The sequence below is a fragment of the Callionymus lyra genome, chromosome 6 (assembly GCF_982586985.1).
Source record: "Callionymus lyra chromosome 6, fCalLyr1.hap1.1, whole genome shotgun sequence".
Classification (NCBI taxonomy): Eukaryota; Metazoa; Chordata; class Actinopteri; order Syngnathiformes; family Callionymidae; genus Callionymus; species Callionymus lyra.
This window is the reverse complement of record NC_141823.1, coordinates 18,769,163-18,791,971: the sequence shown is the minus strand read 5'-3', so window position 1 is coordinate 18,791,971 and position 22,809 is coordinate 18,769,163. Positions and strand designations below refer to the sequence as shown.

The 22,809-nt window shown below is 38.7% G+C and overlaps 2 protein-coding genes across 7 annotated transcripts; both read left to right on the top strand.

The window, feature by feature from the left end:
• Positions 1-1,077: 1,077 nt before the first annotated feature.
• LOC148077068 (V-type proton ATPase 116 kDa subunit a 1-like) lies at positions 1,078-18,910 on the top strand. 6 transcript variants are annotated; one of them, XM_087794047.1, is made up of 22 exons: positions 1,078-1,138; positions 2,687-2,829; positions 2,902-2,980; positions 3,065-3,162; positions 3,260-3,388; positions 3,475-3,557; positions 3,743-3,869; positions 3,988-4,070; positions 4,203-4,296; positions 4,596-4,808; positions 4,872-5,022; positions 5,090-5,229; positions 5,338-5,501; positions 5,579-5,669; positions 5,735-5,853; positions 5,925-6,141; positions 7,757-7,864; positions 8,926-9,033; positions 10,372-10,389; positions 11,869-11,986; positions 12,184-12,355; positions 18,098-18,910. In XM_087794047.1, exons 2-22 carry the CDS (start codon positions 2,713-2,715, stop codon positions 18,189-18,191), a joined length of 2,523 nt encoding a protein of 840 aa, XP_087650173.1. In that variant the 5' UTR covers positions 1,078-1,138; positions 2,687-2,712; the 3' UTR covers positions 18,192-18,910. The 6 variants fall into 6 exon arrangements, with proteins under 6 accessions (XP_087650173.1, XP_087650170.1, XP_087650175.1 ...); XM_087794044.1 differs by having other exon boundaries at positions 8,836-9,033; XM_087794049.1 differs by lacking the exon at positions 8,926-9,033.
• A 201-nt stretch (positions 18,911-19,111) lies between these two features.
• Positions 19,112-21,966, top strand: rfng (RFNG O-fucosylpeptide 3-beta-N-acetylglucosaminyltransferase). Its single transcript, XM_087794041.1, has 9 exons — positions 19,112-19,402; positions 19,692-20,241; positions 20,482-20,530; positions 20,632-20,734; positions 20,846-20,999; positions 21,205-21,290; positions 21,367-21,532; positions 21,611-21,696; positions 21,774-21,966. The coding sequence occupies exons 2-9, from the start codon at positions 19,777-19,779 to the stop codon at positions 21,847-21,849; spliced, it is 1,185 nt and encodes a 394-aa protein (XP_087650167.1). The 5' UTR covers positions 19,112-19,402; positions 19,692-19,776; the 3' UTR covers positions 21,850-21,966.
• Positions 21,967-22,809: the final 843 nt, after the last annotated feature.

The following is a 22,809-nucleotide window of genomic DNA, read 5'->3' as shown; positions in this document are numbered from 1 at the left end:
CACATAAGCACACTACTGTACTTTTTATGTGTAGAATAATATTTTACCTGATGAGCTCCATCTTATAAAATGTAGAAAAAAGGTTCAGTGAATGGAAACAAATGATCTCAAGGTTCACTTGAAAGGGTCAAAAGCTGAGGGTGCAACTCAAAACAGTGGCGAGGGAGGAATGTTTTATCTTCTGGAGGAGTGCTGGAGCACAGCAATGTCAGATAGAGTAGTAATGAAAACGTTTCCCCATGGAAAGGGATCCAGGTGTCCATAAGTATCTACAGTATATACAAAAAGAAAGGGCACTTAGTTCAGACAAATCTCTTAGAGAAATTGTTCTTAAAAGAACACACACTATTTAATAAACACAAATGGGAATATTGACTGTACTTATTACACTTGAATTGAATTTTACTGTACAATAAATACCCATATCAGTGCTCAAATTATTTAATAATTGTATTTACAGGGACGATTAGGTTAAATTTTTTACTTCATAACTTTTGTATATTAATAAGAAATTTTATTTTTTTTAACAAGAAATCTAAGTCAATATAACAGCAAAGTTATAAGTAAACAATAAAACTATCAAAGGTTCAATATGCTGTGTTGACATTTAGGAGTTATTAAACGACAATAGTAAAATAATTGTGAATAATAAATAAGTTAATTAATACAATTATTAAAGTGGTGCACGACATTATAGCAATTTGAGATAGTAAAAAATAGAATAGAATAGAACAAACTTTATTAAAAAAGAACCCGAATAATTCCATCTATGTGGAATTAAAGCTCGAGGGGCATGTACTGGTTGTTTCGGGTCATGTGACCACATTGCCTGCACTCTCATGGGTCCAGCGGTGTGTCACGTGGCATACAGCGGAAGCCGAGGTACAAATCATTGTCTTAAAATTCTAAATTTATCAGATGAGAATTTGAAAGTATTTTGAAAATAGGGGTGATATAATACAAAAGATGTTCATCTAAATAGAAAAAAAAAGTGCCTTCGATCTCTAATTCACTCCGCTTTTATTTTGTCGCACCGCTGAGTCTTCCGGTAGTACTTCCGCTATAGATTAGGTTTGACTTAACCTTTCATCTCGTTTCTCATCATACGGCATCTCTAGAATCAGGACATATTTAACTGGTAAGTACGTTTTAAAAGATACATTTTACATTACTTAATGTTATATATACATGTCTTATATTTAACACGACTATCTTTTTCAAACATTAGTCTTGTGTGCGTGACACAGAACATTATACCATCGACATGTACCCTGTTTAAAACGTCATACCACTTCATCACAAATGTGTATTTCATTTTTATTTAATGTTGGTCGATAGTACAGTTTCTTATTTAACATTCATCATCGGAATATTTCTTTAAAAATCACTACCGTTTCCGTCACGACATCAAACCGTCCATTCAATCTCGCTGCTGTGATTCATGTCATCCTCGTATGACAGTCAGCATCACTGCCTAAAGTGATAATATATTATATATATAATATATTAATAAAAATATAAAACACCAGGTAAATAAATGTGAAATAAGGCTCGGATGTGCGTGAGAGGCAGCAGGTGCGGACAGAAGGGGGGGCGGGGCCTCCATCCCTGTCATGGCGTCCTTGTGTTTGAGCTGAAGGGCGAGCAGGGAGGAGGATGCTGACAGCCATGGTTGTACAGCTCACATCAGCAGGCCGCCATCCTCGAAATACACTGTATTTCATTATAGATTAACATTAAATAACGTCTACATGTCATGTTTTATTTAATTTTATCCAGAGAGTGCAGTTCTATGACTGTAACTATTTTGCTGCATTGGATTTGCTGGGAAAAATGTATGAATATACTTAATAAAAGATGTATATTTAGGCGGGTTACATCAGCTATAGTTTAAAAAAAAAATGTTCTCAATATCTAACAAATATTTTAAAGTGGAGTCATTTAAATCATATTTTGGTTTAGTTCGATTTAAAAACCAAACTTATCCTTACATTTTCTCACATTTATGAAATTAACATCTTTCAAATTTCAAGAAATTCCCCAATGAAAGAAATATTACAGAAAAATTCAAGATTTATTTTAAAGATAATGTAAAGGTTCATTCTTACTTGAAGCACTAATCTGCAAATCTTCATCTCCCTAAACTCATTTCTCAATTATATTATAATAACATACAACTGGGAAATGTTTACCATAACGCAAACATTGTTCTTCTTTCAAATGTTAATAAAAAAATATATTTATTATTACTCATGAGTTACAGTCATATCCACACAAGCTTCAGATAAGTTTGCCATAGTTTTTGCCTCTCCTTGCACTGTTATAATATGTATTATGTTTTCTGTTTTACTAATTTAGATTGTACAACATAAACAGTGTAAAGTGTAAAAGCTGCACATACAATATGTAAATACATATCTAAATAAAAGCCAGAACAGGACAATATTTTACACCTGGGAAATGTTTAGTAGTTTCACCTAAAATAATACTGACAACAAGAATTACTCACACTCATCAAACCACAAACAAGTCTATGTAATATTTGTAATCAAATCATTTCTTTCAATTGTTCAAAAAAGGCCAAGAAGAAGCGTATTAGTTCATAAAGTTTGTTGGCTTTAAATGTGCTGATATCACAATTTAATTTGTTAATTTGACGTAGAATAATAGGAATTATTATTTCTAGCGTGGAGTTGGAGCGAGCGAGCCATCATGGGGGAGCTGTTCAGGAGTGAGGAGATGACCCTGGCCCAGTTATTCCTCCAGTCAGAGGCTGCCTACTGCTGTGTCAGCGAACTGGGGGAACTGGGAATGGTCCAGTTTAGAGATGTAAGTACAATGAAGACATTTGCAGTAGATTTTACATTTTTCAACATGTTATTTTCGTTACCTTGTCCACAGCTCAATCCAGATGTGAATGTGTTTCAACGCAAATTTGTCAATGAAGTGAGGAGATGTGAGGAGATGGACAGGAAACTGAGTGAGTGGTTTGGCCGATTGAAAATGATGTCAGAGCTTTTTTAATTCTTAAGAAGGTAAATATGTTTTTCACTGTCTTTTACAGGATTTGTGGAAAAGGAAATCAAGAAGGCTAGCATCCCAACTGTTGATACTGGTGAAAACCCTGAGGTTCCTTTTCCAAGAGACATGATCGATTTAGAGGTAACAACTGCAAGACTGAGGTTCTTGGCTTGAAAAGTTGAATCCTCAGACGATGATATCGTCTTCTGGAGCTACAGTTTAACATCTTGTGTGTCAGGCAACCTTCGAGAAGCTGGAGAATGAGCTGAAGGAAATCAACACCAACCAGGAAGCCCTGAAGAAGAACTTCTTGGAGCTGACTGAACTCAAACACATCCTTCGGCGTACGCAGCAGTTCTTTGACGAGGTTGTGTTTTCTCATTGAAAGAGCAATGTTAGGGATTCATTTATGCTCGGTCAGCACAATGTAACCTCTAGTGTTCTCTTTTATAGATGGAAGATCCCAACCTTCTGGAAGAGTCGTCCGCACTGATGGAGGGCAACGAAGGGGGACGAGGGGCTCCCCTCAGACTGGGGTACACTTCTGAAATATGTCATTGACTCTATCTTAAATACTTCTGTCATCCACCTTAGTTGGTACGGCTGGTCAAGATGGTAAAAGACCAATGACCGGATTGGATATTTACTATTGATTTTGCAAATGGCACAAAAAAAGTCTTCTCAATAGTTCAAACCCCTTACCCTTGTCGTTGTGGTTCAGGTTCGTGGCTGGGGTGATCAGCCGAGAAAGGATTCCTACTTTTGAAAGGATGTTGTGGAGAGTGTGTCGCGGAAACGTTTTCCTCCGGAAGGCCGAGATCGAAGACCCACTGGAGGACCCGACCACGGTCAGTAGCCTAGCTGTAACGCTAGGAAACAAATGACTTGTGTTATCAAGAGATGAAATACATGCTGTACCTTTTTAAGAAAGATATTGGTAAATTAAAGGTTTCTCTCATTCAACAGGGCGACCAGGTCCACAAGTCAGTCTTCATCATTTTCTTTCAAGGGGACCAGTTGAAGAACAGGGTGAAGAAGATCTGTGAAGGGTGATTATCAAACCAACAATTGAACTGATCTTGATGTACTGTGTGGAGTCAAGTTATTCACTTGATTATATATATTATGAATGTGTAGTCATTTATTCTGTGAAACATAATTAAGGTGATTTCTTTCTTCAGGTTTCGGGCGTCTCTGTACCCCTGTCCAGAGACCCCACAGGAGAGAAAGGAGATGCTCGCTGGGGTTAACAGTCGTATTGACGATCTTCAAATGGTATGTTTTTAACAATATTTAATTCAAACCAACAGGTATAAACTCACCTTAGTGCAGGGGAGGCCAATTACATTTCTTCAGAGCCCACATTATATACTGTGACTGTTGTAAGGGGCCGTCAAGAAGGACCAGACCCCCCCAAAAGAGAGAGAAAAGGGATGTCATTATGCCATTCAATATTATAACAAAGCTAAATAAGTTACGGTTATTTTAATATATATACAACTGATCATCTGGGTCACGGAAGGTCAACATTAGGTAAGAATAGCAACATTAACCGAGCCACCATCACCCTGCAGGTCTTGAACCAGACCGAGGACCACCGACAGAGAGTCCTACAGGCAGCCTCCAAGACCATGAGGGTCTGGTTCATCAAGGTGAGGAAGATGAAGGCCATCTACCACACCCTCAACCTCTGCAACATCGACGTCACCCAAAAATGTCTCATCGCCGAAGTGTGGTGTCCAGTCTCTGACCTGGACTCCATTCAGTTCGCTTTACGCAGAGGCACCGTGAGTAGTTTGATGAAAAGAAAATGGTGATTTATATTTCTTTAACTTAACGATGATTGACAGGAGAGAAGCGGGTCGACGGTCCCATCCATCCTCAACAGGATGCAGACCAAACAGACTCCACCCACTTTTAATAAGACCAACAAATTTACGTCAGGCTTTCAGAACATTGTTGATGCTTATGGCATCGGAAACTATCGTGAAATCAATCCAGGTAACATTCCTCCAGACTTTATTTGTTAAAACATTTATATTAATCAATGATTTATAACATTTCTCAGCTCCGTACACCATCATCACCTTCCCTTTCTTGTTTGCCGTGATGTTCGGGGACATGGGTCATGGCCTGCTGATGACCTGTGCCGCCCTGTACCTGGTCATCCGTGAGAGTCGCCTGGTCGCCCAGAAGAGCGACAATGAGGTATTTTAATTTATTTAAAAAAAAAAAAAAGTCTGACGCCAACCTTTCGTGAATTTCTCTAAGGAGATGAATAAAGTATCTATCTATCTATCTAACCTTGATCTATAGATGTTCACCATGGTGTTCGGTGGTCGCTACATCATCCTGCTGATGGGAATCTTCTCCATGTACACCGGACTGATCTATAACGACTGCTTCTCCAAGTCCCTCAACATGTTTGGCTCTGGGTGGAGTGTCAGGCCAATGTTTGGCCCCAAAGGAGCAAACTGGTCGTAAGTATTCCAATTGGAATATTCTTACCAGTTTTAAAACCATTTTATTGAATTGCAATAAAATTCCTCGCTTTAAGGTTCGACATCCTTGATACAAATGCCGTGCTTCAGCTGGATCCTGCGGTTCCGGGGGTGTTCAACGGACCATATCCTCTGGGCATCGACCCGGTAGAGAATACGTAAACATCTTTATCCTTTAGTGCAACTTTATATCTTATCCTCCTTCAACACAGATCTGGAATGTGGCCACAAACAAGCTGACGTTTCTCAACTCCTTCAAGATGAAAATGTCCGTCATCCTCGGTGTGATCCACATGATCTTTGGAGTGTCCCTGAGTCTGTTCAACCACCTGTAAATACATCCTTCTCTCTCACGTTTATATTCTTGATTCCTGGGACGTCAAAGTGGATTCTCCACCACAGGTACTTCAAGAAGCCTCTGAACATCTTCCTCGGGTTCATCCCGGAGATTGTCTTCATGACCAGCCTCTTCGGCTACCTGGTCCTGCTGGTCTTCTACAAGTGGACGGCCTATGATGCGTTCACATCCAAGGATGCTCCCAGTCTTCTTATTCACTTCATCAACATGTGCCTCTTCAACTACAGTGATCCCACCACCAAGCCCCTCTACAGTGGTCAGGTGCCGTATCTCAGTCTGTCACGTCATGTAGTAGACATGGGAAAGTGCGCTCACAACTGTAGTTATGTGGCCCTCATAAGGTCAGTGTAGAACATGTAGAAAATGGCAGATTACAACTTTATTTTGCATTTGTTATTGTATAAACTCTAAATATGAATGTCTTTCAAGTTCTTTGTTTAGGATTTTTTTTTTTGCCCTTTAGAAATATTTATTTCCCCTTAAAATAATTTGAGCTAATATTGAGATGATACTACAAAAAACAAAGTATATAATGTTTATAATGTAAAATGTCACATTTTATTGCCAACACCTCCACTAGACTCTTATTAACGTATACACACACACACACAGTTCATTATATATATACTGTAAATGTAAATTGTGTCAAATTATCTGTTGCACAAGAACTCCGTTTTCAGCTTCATCCCAAATTTGTGAAATGTTGTTTTCCTTCATATTCTTCAGGAAAGTATATCTATTCGCCCTTTAGTTTATATTAAGTTCTCCACTAGTAAATGTCAGTCATCGCAGCTATTGAGCAATGCTTGGTCCAGTCACATGTCATTACTATACTTGTTTACAGAATTTATTTTCAAATAATTATGTAGTTACAGAAGATAAGGTGGGTTTGTAGTTTACTACTGATATGAGGGGAAAGAACACAAATATAATAACATCTGTCTCAAGCAGGGTTGGGCTATAAAAATGTCTTCAGGGGCCAAGTTATAAACTCTGACTGTTGTGAGGGGCCTTTAAGCCAAAATAGATGAAGCAACCCATTTTTAAAAAAAGAAAAAGAGAAAAAAAACGTCAGCATAAAATAAACCAAAACATGCCAATCAAATATTTATAAACCGAAAAGAAACGGAAATAAAATAACATTTCACGAGTATGATGATGATCCATGTCATATTCACTCAAATTATTTTGGGGGGCAAACAATATTTAAAAAAAGGACAAAGAAAAAACATGAACTTTAGAATGTACATTTAGCCTTAATAGAATAATAAAATAAAATAGTAAGCTGTCAGAAACGTTTTCTACATGAGGTCCGCATGAATGCAGTCAAAGGGCCACACACATTTTGAGCTAATTGATATTGAACTTGAGTATCAATGAGAATGAGAACGTGTTCATTAACACAGAACGATGCTACTCAGAACACGTTCCACTAGAAACATAAAAACTGACCAACTGGAAAACTACCGTCGTGGACTTGGCCGCTCCTGACACCACCAAGAGGCAGTCGCTTTCATTAAAAATTATTAAAAATGTCACTCATTTAATTAGGACATGAATGCGCCTCATTCACGGTTTTATCTGACCGGCCACCCTCAAGCACCTCTACGTCTTTTTCCGGCCGACATTCACATTCCAGAATTTTCCTGGCTACTTGAGCGAGTAGTTTGAAGATCAGAGAGATGCCACACAGGCAACAGACACACACAGATCGCAATATACGTACAGACCTAGACTATAGACTGTTACATAAATGGACACCAAACAGGTATTTCATTCTCCCGTTTTGTATCTGGTGTCAGACACACTTATTGATTGTCTATTTGTATACATGAACGTTAACATGTGACTAACAATTCTCTCTTTGAATCTCCAGATGGGGATCCAGATTTTGTTGGTCCTGATTGCTCTTGCATGTGTTCCTTGTATGCTGGTTGTGAAAACTGTGATGCTTCGGCGTCAGCACCTGTGGAAGATGAATCTGGTATGTCTCCATAAAGCCATCTTTGCTGTCACACATTATTAACCTTTTCATCACCTATTCATCAATATCTCCAGTGTTTTGCTCAATGATGTTGCTTGCTTTGCCATGAAATAAGCTTAAAGCCTGCCTTAGGAGAACAAAAAAAAAACTAAATTTATTTGCGGTTTGATAAAACAAACATATTCACTACATCAACTCCCTGGTTGTATAAAAGTTAAATGAAGTGCATGAAGTGTAAATCAGGAGTTATTAACATTCTAAGCGAATCCAGTGCATAGCATAGCAGAGCAAAGTCCATACACTTACCCAATCGGATTGAAAAAAAACCCCAAAATATTAATTATATTGTAGTATATTTCTATTTAGAGGAAATCATCTTTGCAAAAACATATCGCTTGTATTGATTACTATCTCTGGCAAAGCAGAGCAACACGTCAGAATTAAACATAATACGTTCTATTATTAATAATAAATTATAACTAAATATACTCAAAGATACACTTAATTTTGACACTGTGTGACATCAAGGTTATTCTATCGTGTGGTATGTTATCAGACAATTCATTTTCATAGTGAACTTTATTTTTGGTGACAAACACTAAAACAAGTGGTCGAATTCTTACTAATAACATTATATAACTTGATCATTACATAACTTCAAAGCAATTTAAGTAGGAGGGAAATACAATAAAGTGCATAAAAGTCCTGGTTGTAAGTGAGTAAAGTATGACACCTGTTGCATTATGATCCTGCATATTACTTTTAATTTGGAACCAAAAAACATAAAACATTATTACTCTTTATTCAACCAGTGAGGTGATCGCGGTGCTTTTGTAAACGTCATCTCAGGCCACTGGATTACAGTTGACCAACCCGGATACGCGTTGTAGAAAAGTCGTGAATTTGAAAAGAGTGACGGAACCTAAGGCTCGCTTTAAGTTAGACACTCCTCTTGTGGCTTTTGTATCTAGTCACAGAAGAGGAAAGAAACCCCAGCAGATCTAGAGCAGTCTTTAGGGAAAACAGACGTGTCCTCATCATGCACCGGACTCACCCAACAGGGCACACAGAAGCTCGGAGGGGTGCGAGTTGGGAATGGGCCCACTGAGGACGAGGCTGGCATCATGGACCACGACCAGCTCTCCCAGCACTCTGAGGAAGGGGCGGAGGTGAGACCGTCACTTGGGTTCTGCCACTTCTCTCATTTGCCAGCCAACTTTTTATTCACCCAAAATGGACAAAAAACAAAATGGACTTGAGAAAAAAAAAACTGGATGAGTCAAAAGAAATTCTTATTATGGGTCAAAAAAAAAAAAAAGAAAGGTGTCATACTTTAACCCTTGTGTTGTCTCAGGGTCAAGGTGAATCTGGATGAGCGAAAAACTTTTTTTTTTGAGGTATCCTTTGTTAGGTCCCTGGGTCAAAATGAACCTTCAAAAATACATAAGCAGTGTTGGAGGTTGTTCACTTTGACCCAGAGGCAACAAGGGATACTGCAGAAACAGTTGTTTTTGGGACACTGGGTCATCTTGACCCTGATATAACAAAAGGGTTAAGAATTATTTTGAATGAAATAGAAAAAAAATAGACCTAAATTAGGATTATTCAGTCCTCACTATATTGATATATTGAAACTTATATATAAGTGATTAAGATTACTGTAAAAACAAAAACAAAAAACTTACAATTATATTTATTGCAATATATCAATTGGACTTCTTATATAACAGATAGCCCATGAAACAATAAGTAAAAGGACTAAAAATAAACTATGGTTTAAATGAATCTTGAACAACTCTCAAATAACTCTTTATTAAAGAGGACAGTAAAAAAAAAAACCACCAAATGTGTCGTATTAATTCAGGCAACTCAAAGAAAAACAGAAAGAAAGGAACGGCTGTGCTTGACAAGTGAATGTGATGGATTGACTGGAAGTGAGTCAGGTATCTCAGGCTAAGACCACTCTGTAAACAGCACTAGTCCGTGTCTGGAGTCACCGGGGTCTCCTCCATGATGAAGAGCTTCAATGATAATAACACGTTACATAACTGATAAATCCTCCAAAACTAAGATGTTCCACGCTCATTTTTCACACAGACGAGAATGCCAGTGTTACATAATTTGGAAAGTAGCCAGGAAGTGTACTTACACTTTAGCACCTGATCAATATAGAACATGTGTTTCCACCTCTTTTCTCAACTGTTTAAGACGACCTCAATAACCTTTAAGGGTGTTCGGCGATGTCTTCTGTTCAAACCTTCCAAAATGTCGATGATTTAAGTTCCCGCACCGATGCTTCTTGTATGTAAACATGATTCAAGAAAAATAAATACCAAGTGTTATGAAAGCACCTTTATTCATTTTAAAGGGCCCCAAGTCTTGAATACTTTTGCCTGTACCCTGCCAAATATAGCTTTAAAAATGTCACGGTAAACAGCTTGTGTATACACATGTTTTAAGCTTATGTATTAGTATGAACTAACGTCTGCATCTTTATCACTTTCAAGCACACAGAGGAGGAACCCGTAAGTATCATTGTTTGCTGACTCCTTCAATGTGACTCAACTTGTAGCGTCGACTGCAGCATGGCTTTTCAATTAAGAGTCACTGTGATGAATTCAAGTCATGTGTGCGACGTTATATCAAATCCAAATCCACAAAGCACTTGAGAACCAGAAGGACGAATCATTTCTTTACACAAACTTTTTTCAGGAGGCTCAAGTGGCGAGAACGGCAAGAGCCAAGAAAGATCTGGACTGAGAAAAACTTTCATTGGGACTCACAACAACAACAACAACAACAACAACATCTGCAGGGCCTGCTTGAGTCAGACTTAGCATATGACTCATCCAGAAAAGAGAAAACAGATTGTGGCCTCTATTAAATCCAAAGTAACAATGAGCACAAAGACGAGTTTCCGATAAAAAATATACTTCCATCCCAATCAAGTGTTTTATAGGTAAACAAAAACTAAAGCCTTCACTCCCATTAATCACCTTTAATGAACCACATCTTGACTGAATTCATGTTATGCGCCTTCAGTCAATATTCACGGGTGTTATGAAGGTGTTGCCTGAACGGAGATCCCGATTATTCCCGCCGGAGCCAAACTGACGTATTTGGTGACAGCCTTCATAGCGGTTGCCCTTGTATGCTTAACTGTTCCAACGTGTAAGCGGGTATTGTTTTCATAACCCACGTACGTCGGAGACCCTTTGAATGGAAACAATGAGTGCTACTTCCATGAACTCAGTTCAACAGCAGAGAGAACAAAAGACAAGTATGGAAAGAGGAAGCCCTGAGCCACCAGCAAGCCAAGCACAACAAAATCCGCAAAGAGCAATAATTTCCCATGTTTCCTCCCAGGCCCGGCTCACTTGATACAGAAAAGGCGAGTCTTTGCTCTGGGATGGAAGGAATGTTTAGGACAGTACACAAACACCACCATTAGTGTGTGATCCAAGGAACCAGGGGAAACAAAGGATGTCTCAGCCCCGGGGTCAGAGGTCGAAGCAGCTGCTTACAAAGATGATATTACAATTTCCATGTTGATGTCCCACATGTTCACAACATGTGGTGTTGTTTTTAAGGCTGTTAGAAGTGGGATGTTAACGTTCTTGCGTAACAAAAGTGCTATTTATTACATTTGGGCAATGTTTATCTGCAAAAATTACAACACTTCCTCCACATGATTGATATTTTAAGTGAATGAATCAACAGGAAAGAATGAGGTGATGCTTCCCTGAAGGCTACGCAGCATTTTACGAGCTATACTTTACGAAATGAGAGAGCGTAGTAACATACTCTATTATTTTCTCATTCGGATCATGAAAGAAAAACATCTCCATTAAGATAAAAACTTCTTTGTGATATTTATGTGCTTATGTGTTGTAAGGTGGTGTGTAGTGTCCGTTTACCCTGATTTTCCTAAAAGATAACTCGGTCCAATTGAAGATGGATACCTCGATGTGTTGACTGTGATGTTGTGTTTTGTCTCACCTCAGTTTGACTTTGGAGACGTGGCTGTGCACCAGGCCATCCACACCATTGAGTACTGTCTGGGATGCATCTCCAACACGGCGTCCTACCTCCGTCTCTGGGCTCTCAGTCTTGCACACGCACGTGAGTTCTTCACATTGTCTTGATCTTTGAAGTATGTACTGTTTTGAGTATTGTTTTGATTGTTAAAGCGCTTTGTGACCCTGGTCTCGAAAAGCGCTATATAAATAAATATTACTTACTTACTTACTTACATGTCACATGTAAAGTGCTTCATGGATGATGCCTAAATACTATGTGTTGTTTGTGTATGATTACAGAGCTGTCAGAGGTTCTATGGACCATGGTCATGCACCTGGGTCTGTCCTCTCGGAGCGGAGGGGGCTTCTTCGGCCTGACCATCATCTTCTCGGCTTTCGCCGTCCTCACCGTCGCCATCCTGCTCGTCATGGAGGGTCTTTCGGCTTTCCTGCACGCCCTGCGTCTGCACTGGTGAGAGACACAGTTTAAAACCCAACTTAAATTAAGAAAAAATATCCTGTTATTGATCAAATGTCTGAATATTTCTATGCCTGAATGGTGGTGAGGTCTCTAGTATACTGTAGTGACCATATTATCAATCTCCAAAAAAGAGGAAACTATTACACAGAGTGGACTTGTCTCAAGATCTTTAGGGTTTTTGGGTCAAATCCAGTGTTTTTTACACAGTGGAATGTATATTCTGAATTCTCAAAAGACACCAGGCTTCTTGGAGAACAAAGCTGTACAAATATGTGTAAATATTGTCTGGAAAATCAATGCTCAGTAAAAGTTATGTACTGTATAAATACTCAGTTTGTATAAAATACAATATAACATCTCTCTTTTAGTCAACAATTTTTTTTAAAACTGAGGTCATACATTCTTCAGAATAGTCACCAGAGGAATATCCAGAATAACGTGGCATTTGTGGGTGTTTTGCTGGGCGGCAAAGCATCACAAAGAACTTTAGTCAAATTTCTGTCATGAATTATAAACAAAACAATAGCCTATGATTAGAAGATAAAGCACAAAAGTTCACAAAATCAGAACCTTAGTTATTGAAGAATTTTTTGATTTAGACATGACTTTTGGTCAACGTAAGTACTGTATAGATTGTTGTGACAGGGGCAATAATACTATAATAATAAATCATACAGACACATGTGGGGAAGGTACTGCAATATTCTATTAGAGTAAAAGTTTAGTAAATTTACATCTGAATAGCATAAAGCCATAAAATAAGAAAGAAATCCTTCAAACAGTGATACGGCATTAGTCGCATCGTTATTGTTAGCTTAGCATCACTAGCATTGCTGTCTGCATATATCTTGTAAACTTTAGCAAGGCTGGGAATTATATTTAAACCGTTAATGTCAATTTCAATACATTCACATGTATTTATTAATATAAAATGTAATACATGCAACAACAAAATGACATCACAGTGTTTGTATTGAGTACAATTACACAAGTATGTGAGTAATTAGCTACTGTCCACGTCTGCACACGCACAGCACAAATCATACTGTGATGGAAAACACACTCAAGTGTCATTCTTAACCTTGTGAACCAGCAGCTCTGTCAAGTCTGCTTCTCCTACCTTTAACATCCACACAAGCGAAAGCTGACAACATTCCTGAACCGTCATGGCTTACAAAAGTATGATATCTGGAGGACTTTAAACGCACCCTCGAGATCCATCACCTCCTGGCACCACCTGTACTCTGCTCATCTAACTAAAGCTCAGACGGACGCTTCCTCGGGGTGAACAGATCCGGTGATATATGGAGCACGTTCTCTCAGCCAAAACATTATGACCATTTTCTTATATTCTCTAGGTCGCTCATTTACTGGATTTTTAAAATAGTGTTTGCAGTTTGCCCCGATCACTACTGAGACAACAAAAGGAAGTTACCCCGAAAAAAGTTTAAATACGTTCACAATAAGAAGCCCTAATACTTTGTAACTGAAAAAATTCATTTATCTCAATTTATTTTCTGTCCGTCTGCCACGATTGTAATTCCTGTCAACGCATCATAAAAGTACACCAAGCATAGCTGTGATTCCTGCTTTATGTGTGTTTGGAGCATGTTGGACTTGACAACAGGCCAAACAACACACCTGTTTGTGAATTGCATCATGTGGAAAGATCTGCTGTCTTGGTGTCAGACAACAGACAAGTTAGGGCGAAGCCAAGAAAAAATAAGGTAAAAATCATTTGATGGATGCTGGCGGGACGTGGAATTGCAGTGGCAGACTTTCATTCATCATTATTTTCACAGAAAGACCTTCAGATGAAAAGAGGTGGATGAAAATTCTAAAAACCATATTACCATTATGCTGAATAAGCAATATATTCTGACAGTAATTATCAATTAAACTGATTTTTATAAATTACAAGTAGATGGGAACCACTGCTCTACTTTTATTTATATAGCGCTTTTCCAGACCAGGATAATTAAAATAATAAAAGGGATAAATACATTACAAGAGTGTTGTACACAATGTATCACAACAATTGTGTTCCCTTATGATTGTATAAAGTACTAAGCATCTCGAACATTTTCCATCTCAATCCTTCAGAAGATTCTTTACAAAATACGATGTTATATCTCTTGTCTAGTCCAAGAGATCTTAGTAAAATGAAGTCATACATTCTTTAGAATATTATCCAGAACAATAATTGCATTAACATGACAGTAGTGATTGGTTGGCTGGGCGGCAAAGCATCAAGGAGCTTCTGACTCCAGTTAAATTGATGTCTTGGATTATCAAGCTCGCAACAATGCAATCTATGATTAGAAGTTATAGCACTACACAAACTCAAAACCCCAGACATTTGAAGGATTTTTAAAATGTATTCCATATAGTACTCCCAAAAAAGAGAAAAAAATGGGTAAAGTCAACCCCAAGTATATATTGTTGTGACAAGAGTTAATATCAGTATTGTATTGGTATTGTCGTAAATATGAATTGATTAAATGACGTTAATCATTTATTTAACAGACCATCTAATATTTGTGGGTAAATGTATCTCTTAAACATTGTTTTATGCGTTTATAAATTTCCGTTCTTCAGAGGTCAGACGCATCTAACGGCAACCAACCATACATTGAGTTTTGCAATGGAAATCTGTCGCTAAACGCTGAACCACAAAATAGCACATTCACTACATCATCGGTGTGTCAGCTCGACAGCTCTTTGCCAAAGTTGAAAAGAGTCACCTGACAGTTTTCACACAGGTGAGCAAATGGAGATACTCATGTTCACGGTAAATAGCAGTCGACCTGAACCCGCTGCTGCGGTGTCCACTCTTAGCACACATGTGCTGATGAGTTCTCCGTACACACACTTCCACAAACACACACTCCAGAGAAAGTCGAGTGTGTGTTAAGGCCGGGGCATTTTTCCACCGCTGTGTCGGGAGTCAGCAGAAAGAAACTCTCATTTCTTTCCTCTTCATAAGTGTTGCCCTTTTGCCGCTCCGGCAGGGAAAATATTTGCCGTGGCTCGGAGACATTCCAGGATTCCTCCCCTTCCTCGTGGAGCCAAGATCACGCCTAAACAGAATACAAACTGACGTGCTCTTTCCTCAAATAAAGGCATCGGGAATCTCCCCTTACATAATTTTACACTTGACATTGATATTATTTCGGTCGGACATAGTAACTCATAGACTGGCGGTTATAGGCGGGCGTCTGCTACATTAAATAGTTTTGTTTTGTCTCGTATGTCTTATACTCCGGTCTACAGTGGTTTGTTACTCATTAACTACTTTGAATTATCCTTCTTCTGCAGGTCATAATTAAAGTGAAAAGTTTAATGGTGCCAAAACAAAAACAAAACTATTAATCATTAATCGTTGGTCCAAATTATAATTATTTTTTGAACATTTTATGAATAAATGTTAATGTACATTAGAATGTATCTTTTTCGCACTTCAAGATTGTTATGCTCATAATTATCCTATGTTCCATGCAATGTCTAAATTAAACCGATAGAAGGCGCGTTTGACAGGTTTTCGTTACTTGCGTTACCGCTTTAGCCCTTTAGAAACGTTAAACAAGCGAAAAAGAGGGTTCGTTTGGGACATTAGCTCTTTTCTGGTTGCATTGAGTTCATTTTTTTGTTCTGTTTTGATTTAATCTGTGTCTTATTTTCTCTATTGCTTCACAAAAAGCTTTTGGCTAAATAAAAAAAGTCCCGTCATGTATCGAATAAATCTTTTGATTTTCTGTAAAAATTTGAGTGAACTTTGAAGACTAGGCAGAATCATGATCCTCTCCCACATGTTCGCCCGGGCACCTGTTTTCATCCCCCCTTATCGGCCCCTCACCGTTTTCTCTGTGATAGAATGTAGTAGTACAGTTATCTACAGTTAAGCTACCGCCCTTAAGATGGTATAATCTTACCCTCAAAACCTGAAGTGTGCTCAATCTCACTCAGGTCTTGAACCATTCCAGACCCTGAGCTCATGGAGATCATGTGATTTAAATGTCCAATTATGGTCTTGTTTGGAAGGAAAAATCTTACTTTGGTTTTATGGCTCAATTTGTGCATTGAGGAGAATAAGATTTTAATCATCGTTGGGCAATAACTGAAACTTTTTTTCATGATCTGCGCAGAACCATACTTTTTCAATTTCTCTCCTTCAACTGAGAATCCCCCGTCGAGTCGATCTCCCACCTCACACGTGGAACTGATAATCACATGTTTGCTCATAGGCTGCAGGAGAACATCTCGTACAGTAGTGAACTTTTTATGTCGCTGCAAAGTGGTCGGGTGGAAACTCGTCTCTGTGCGATTCCTCTACGCTTTGAATCCAGCTCATTATTGTTGGGGGGCTGCAGAGGCGGCCGTCTCATGTATTCCTGGGTATTCCATGAGACCGTTGAGTCATATCAATCTTGTGTGTGGGAGATTCTTCTCTGACTGACTCTCCTGGAATGTGCCCTGCCTTGAGGTCAAAGCTGCCACATGTTCTCTTTGATTCCACCCAGAAGACAAGCAGATTCTGATCATGAGGAGGGGTATTGGCTCGTAAGACGGCACGATTTGTTGTTGGATTAAAACAACAGGGTAGAGATACAGAAAATGGATCCATGATGTTTCCATTATTCATTTTTCACCGGTGTAGGTAGTCACCTGTTTGTATAGGAACCATTTGATCCGATTTAATTTCAGGATTGCAAGATCTCAAAAATCGTATGATGTTTTGCACGTGATCATCATGAAATAACTATTTATTAGACGATGAAAAACACTTGAATATTAGGTCAATTAGAGTAGAAAGAAGTGCTGATGGATCATTTATATGTTATTTTACAGACGTAAAGTACCTGAAGGAAACAACAGTTAAACAGGATCTAGAAGTATGAAATTATCAGGTGTGTTCTTGGAACAATCTAGCGATACAATATGCATCACGATACAGGGGTAACGATGCGGCCTATTGCGAAACTTGTAGCAACAAGAATACATTTATAGTATTGACTCTGTTGTTGCGGAATTTACAGACCACGTGACTCTTGGTTTAGTTGTAACTGCTTTCATTTGTTTTAAACCCAAAATATGTCCAAATATCCGCATTGAAAGCTTCCAGAGTCGACTGTATCCTCTCACCCTCAGTCATCGATGTGAACTTGTGGAGTTTATTTTGCTGACTGCTGCGTGCTAAATTTAAACTATGAAATACACACGATTTAGAGCGGTTAAATATCGATACAGTGTCATGAAGGAAAACACTGCTACTGTTTATATCAGTGTTTCGGTAATTTCTATAAACTCTACCAGGTTTTTCAGTGCATCTCAAACAAGTCTCCCTTTTCATAGAATAAATAATAATTGCAAGAAGAGTGACATGACCGAGCGCCTAAACGGTTCACATCCATAACGGCAGAGCCTTTAATGTCTCTGAACCGCCTCCATCCTGCGCCACTCTTTGACAAAAATAAGGCTTGATGTTTGTGCCAAGTTCAAGTCTTCACGTCCCAGATTCCCTTAACAAGACCACAGTGTTCTGGAATAGTCACTTACCAAATCGTCACTCTTTTCATTCAAAGCCAAGGCATGTTATTAAAGTTTTTAGGCGGCCAATAAAACATTATTTTTATCAGACTTCAGACAGAGGAAGCCATGTTGACTAATGAGAGATACATTCAGGAAGTGATTACGTTTCTTGTCTGTTCTGACCCGTCTTTTTGTGTTTTCCAGGGTGGAGTTCCAGAACAAGTTCTACTCTGGACAGGGCTTCAAGTTTGTGCCCTTCTCATTCGAGAGCATTCTCGACGGCAGGAATGACGAGTGATGAAGCAGTGCAGCAACATCTCGAGGATGTTTCATTTGTTGGTGTGCATGACTCTAGATGTAACCCTCGGTGTCCCTCTAGTGGCAGCTTGTGATATTGTATTATGTGTTCAGTACAACGGTCTATGATTTAATTACAGCAAAAACCTCAGTAAACACAACGTTTCATTCTCTTACATTTGTCAGAAATAAATTGTGTTGCACTTTTAAATGTTTACTGTAATGAACTATGTTGTTACTCAATCAAAAAGTGTAATGCTATAAATAAGAAATAGAAATAGAAATGGTTATAAATTATGAATAAGTGAATAAATATATTATTCCCAGGAATTATCTGGGTTATATACAGACATAAGTTTTGAAAAGCTTTATCAATGTATTCCTCCATGGTGGTAATGTAACTGATTACAAAAATGAATGTTAAGTTATTCGGCAATCCTTTATCATGTGACTACAATGTGGAAACTATTAATATATAATACGAATATACATTTAACGGTCGAATGAAGTGAGTATCAGCGTCAACCTGTGCTCTTTTGATTTGTGTGAAATAACTGTGTGTGACGTGTTGAAACAAGAGTCTTGTTATGTTCTCCTGAAATTGCAGATGTTTTACGGAAAAATCCCTAAGAGAAATGTCATATATTAAAAATGCTGACTGTAAAGGACATGACCTGCACAGAGAATAAGAAATAAAAAAAATAAATGTCTGCAGTGAAAGTTTTGTTTTCTCCTTTTTCAAACATCGAATACTTTCGCCACATTTTTTCTCAAGAATTGTTAATTAAGTACTAATTGAAAAAGGTAAAAGGTAAGGGAAATGTTATGTTTGCCTGTCTGGTCTCTGGCTTGCATACTTATTTTGAAAAGCATTCCGGAAAAAGGCGTAGCTAACCAGGTTCAACTTAACGACTACTTCCTGTTGTGGAGTTTGTCTGACTTAGGCGTTCATAAGTTTCATTTTTAAACATCTGGTTTGAGTTACTTTGTCTTATATCGACACACGGGTCCAACAGCAACCAACACAGAGACAAGTAGATGAGCAAGAAGGAGTGTTTTTAAGTCGAATCACTTCGGAACAAAGAGAGTAAAGCTGGCGCAGAAAACACCATTGTTGTTGCTGAGCTTTCACTCGGCTCGATAGTCGTGCTCTCCTACAACTTGTTGAGTATTTTTTCCTTGCTAACGAAAGAATTTTGGAACCAACTCGTGGTAAGTTGTCAAAGGTTACACTGAAAACTCAATAGTTTGTTAAGTTCAATAATACTCGAATCTCTGACGCTTCGGAAGTTCATGCCGGTGACGTCATAGGTAGTATTGTTGGACCAGCATCATTTTGACTAGTTTAAGTTTCTTAAAATGGTTTTAGCTGTAGAAAAGTAAATCTTGCTGTGATCACCAGAGATTGAAATACAAATACAATAGGTCTACATGTGTTATTTTTGCCTTAGTGTTCAGTTCAAGGTGCACAATTCTCATTTGAACTTTCTCCATCCCATAGTAAGATGATGACGCCATGATGGACCTAAGACGAGTTGGGTGGACCCGCAGCCCTGGAGGCTGACCTGACCTGCAACACTGTCAGGATGCCCATGCCCCCACTGGGTGTCAGCAAGTTCTGCTTCCTGTTCTCTCTGGCCTTCTGTGGCCTCCTGCTCCTCCTGCTCCCAACCCTGCAGCCTCCGGTGCGACCGCTGGACCTGCCGCAACCTCAAGCTCAGGTCAAACATGCTCACGGGGGTCACAACGAATCCACGAAGCAAGCCGATGCTCCGACGGAGTCTGGCTTGGTTGTGCGGACGGATGGAGCCGGGGTCGATGGTTCCGTACAGACTGAAAACACCAGGAAGGGTCAACAGATTTTAGATAAAAAAGAAGACCCTGGTGTTAAACCGGATGAAAAGACTGTCCCGGTTCATGGTTTGAACTCCAAGTTCCGGGAAATGTTGGAACTGAAAGACATTTTTATAGCAGTAAAGACCACAAGGAAGTACCACAAGTCCAGACTGGAGCTTCTCATCAGTACCTGGATCTCTCAAGCCAAAGAACACGTAAGAAAGCAAACTATATTAGGCAAATGTTATGAAAATTATATTTTATAGCAACACTCACTCGGCCTGTTGGTGGTTCTGGTCACAACCTTACAGCCATTTCTTGAGTTATAAACAATCCTTCAAGAGGTTTGAAACATGAATGCTTGTAATTCAAGGTTTGTGCAACAAGTTTGTTTTTATAAACAAAACCTTACATCCAAAGCAAAGTTTTCATTTAACACTGATTCCTTGTTCCAGACATACATATTTACCGACGGGGAAGACAAAGAACTGGAAAAGAGAACAGGTAAGCATTTGAGAAGCTAAACTTCATTTTGCGATAAAAAATACAAGAAGACAAAACAGTGTGATATCTGCTTCACATTCTAAAACTCTTGTGCGTTTTAGGTGTCAACATTATCAACACAAACTGCTCCGCAGCTCACACACGACAAGCCCTCTGCTGCAAGATGTCGGTGGAGTACGACAAATTCATCGAGTCTCAGAAAAAGTGAGTGTGTTATCTAAATAAACAAAGATATTAAAGTGTTTAGATAATGATTCACTTCCCACTTGCGAGTGCCTCGGTGTCACTCTTTATTTTAAACGCGTGATGTTTCAGGTGGTTCTGTCACATGGATGACGACAACTACGTGATCTTGTCCAGCCTGCTGCGACTGCTCTCCTCCTACCACCACAGCCAGGACGTTTACCTGGGCCGGCCCAGTCTGGACCACCCTATAGAGGCTGCTGAGAGGGTCAAGAGCAGTGGATTGGTAGGTTTTTTAAATATTTTTAAACGATTTGCAACTTAACGAAATCACCACCAACTGCAAGACAACTTAGACAAGATACACCTGAAGATTTGACCCGAAGAAAAAAAATTCTGCTATAATTAAACAACCACTGTATGAGAACTCTTGTGTCATCATGACCTTTCTTAAATCAGTAAGATTTTTTTTTGTCCTTCTTTCTCTGCAGGTGTCAGAGAAGTTCTGGTTTGCCACAGGCGGTGCAGGTTTCTGCATCAGCCGAGGCCTTGCACTAAAAATGAGCCCATGGGCAAGGTACAAATACTCTATTGTGTTTGTTGTGGAACCATTTGAACGACTGAATAAACACGTTTTTTTTTTTCTCTCCAAGTTTGGGAAACTTCATCAGCACAGCGGAGAAGATCCGTCTCCCGGACGACTGCACCATCGGCTACATCATTGAGGCCCTGCTGGAGGTCCACCTCATACACACTCACCTCTTTCACTCCCACCTGGAGAATCTTCAGAAGCTTCCCATCAGCACCGTGTTAGAGCAGGTACAGTACGCTCGTTTCTGTGAGTGAACAAAGTCAAAGTAAAAGTCAGTTTTGAGTGATTTTTTGACGTCGCTTCAGGTGACTCTCAGCTATGGTGGCTACGAAAACAGAAGAAATGTGGTCAGTGTTGTTGGAGGATTTTCATGGATTGAAGACCCAACTAGGTAAACTTTCATTGCACAGTGCAACAAAATGATTGTTTCCCTGAATTGATATAAAAACTGTGCCGTCTTTCCTGCAGATACAAGACAGTCCACTGCCATGTGTATCCAGACACTGACTGGTGCCCAAAGGAAAAGCTTCTTCGTCAACACTAATGGCAATCAGCAAGGAATTTATTTTGTATTGTATTTTATCAACGGCAGCTTCAGATACCTCCCAGTATTAATGTTGAGTTTTATTACCGTAAATAAATGTGTCATGATTTTGTTTTCCATCGTTGTTGTTTTTTTAGAATATTTAATTTCAAACTACTCTTCATTGGTCTTGTATTGCTGTCCCCCACTCGACACTGGAAGTATTTCCATATTTCTAACTCTACAAGCCAAGAAATACACATCCCTTGGTCTTTAAACATTCATAAATACAATTGAGTGTTTGTTTGCGTCTTAATTCATCAACTAGCTAACATGTGTACAAGGAGGAAACCATGTCTGAATTTTAAGACAAACACAATCTTATAAAACATATGTTAAATATAAATCAACTATAAACTGGCTTTAAGATGTCAAGGAATTTGATTTAATATTTATTTTACCTCCAAATGGCCTGATTAACCAATGTCTGTCAAAGGTAAACATCACTCATGGTCAGCTATTGCAAGTTAAAGAAACACAGTATTTAAGTTAAAAACAAGATGGTTGGCAAAGGAGATGAATTTCTACACTACAATACTACAATATCTTTCATTTGCTATGGATTTATTTGATGGTACGAGATTTTCTCAGTTAAAAACAAGAACTCAGTGGTAAATTACCAAAGGAATTGATAACATTCTCTCTACAGTTGTTACATTATTATCTTTATTACTTGTTTTCTTGAGACACACACTTATTACTCCTTAAAAATTAATTCATTCCATTTTCCCCCCATTATTAAGGAGTCAAAACAACAATTTTTCAGTTTTCGTTCACATGTCTATTAAGTCTATAATGGCAGGTAGCCATTTTGATATTAGCACTGTAGCTCAGTTTGTATCTAAAAAAAAGATTGTACTTCATCAACTTGAAGTATATTCGAGTGAACCAACGGCATGTAAGTAAGTTATTTTCATTTGT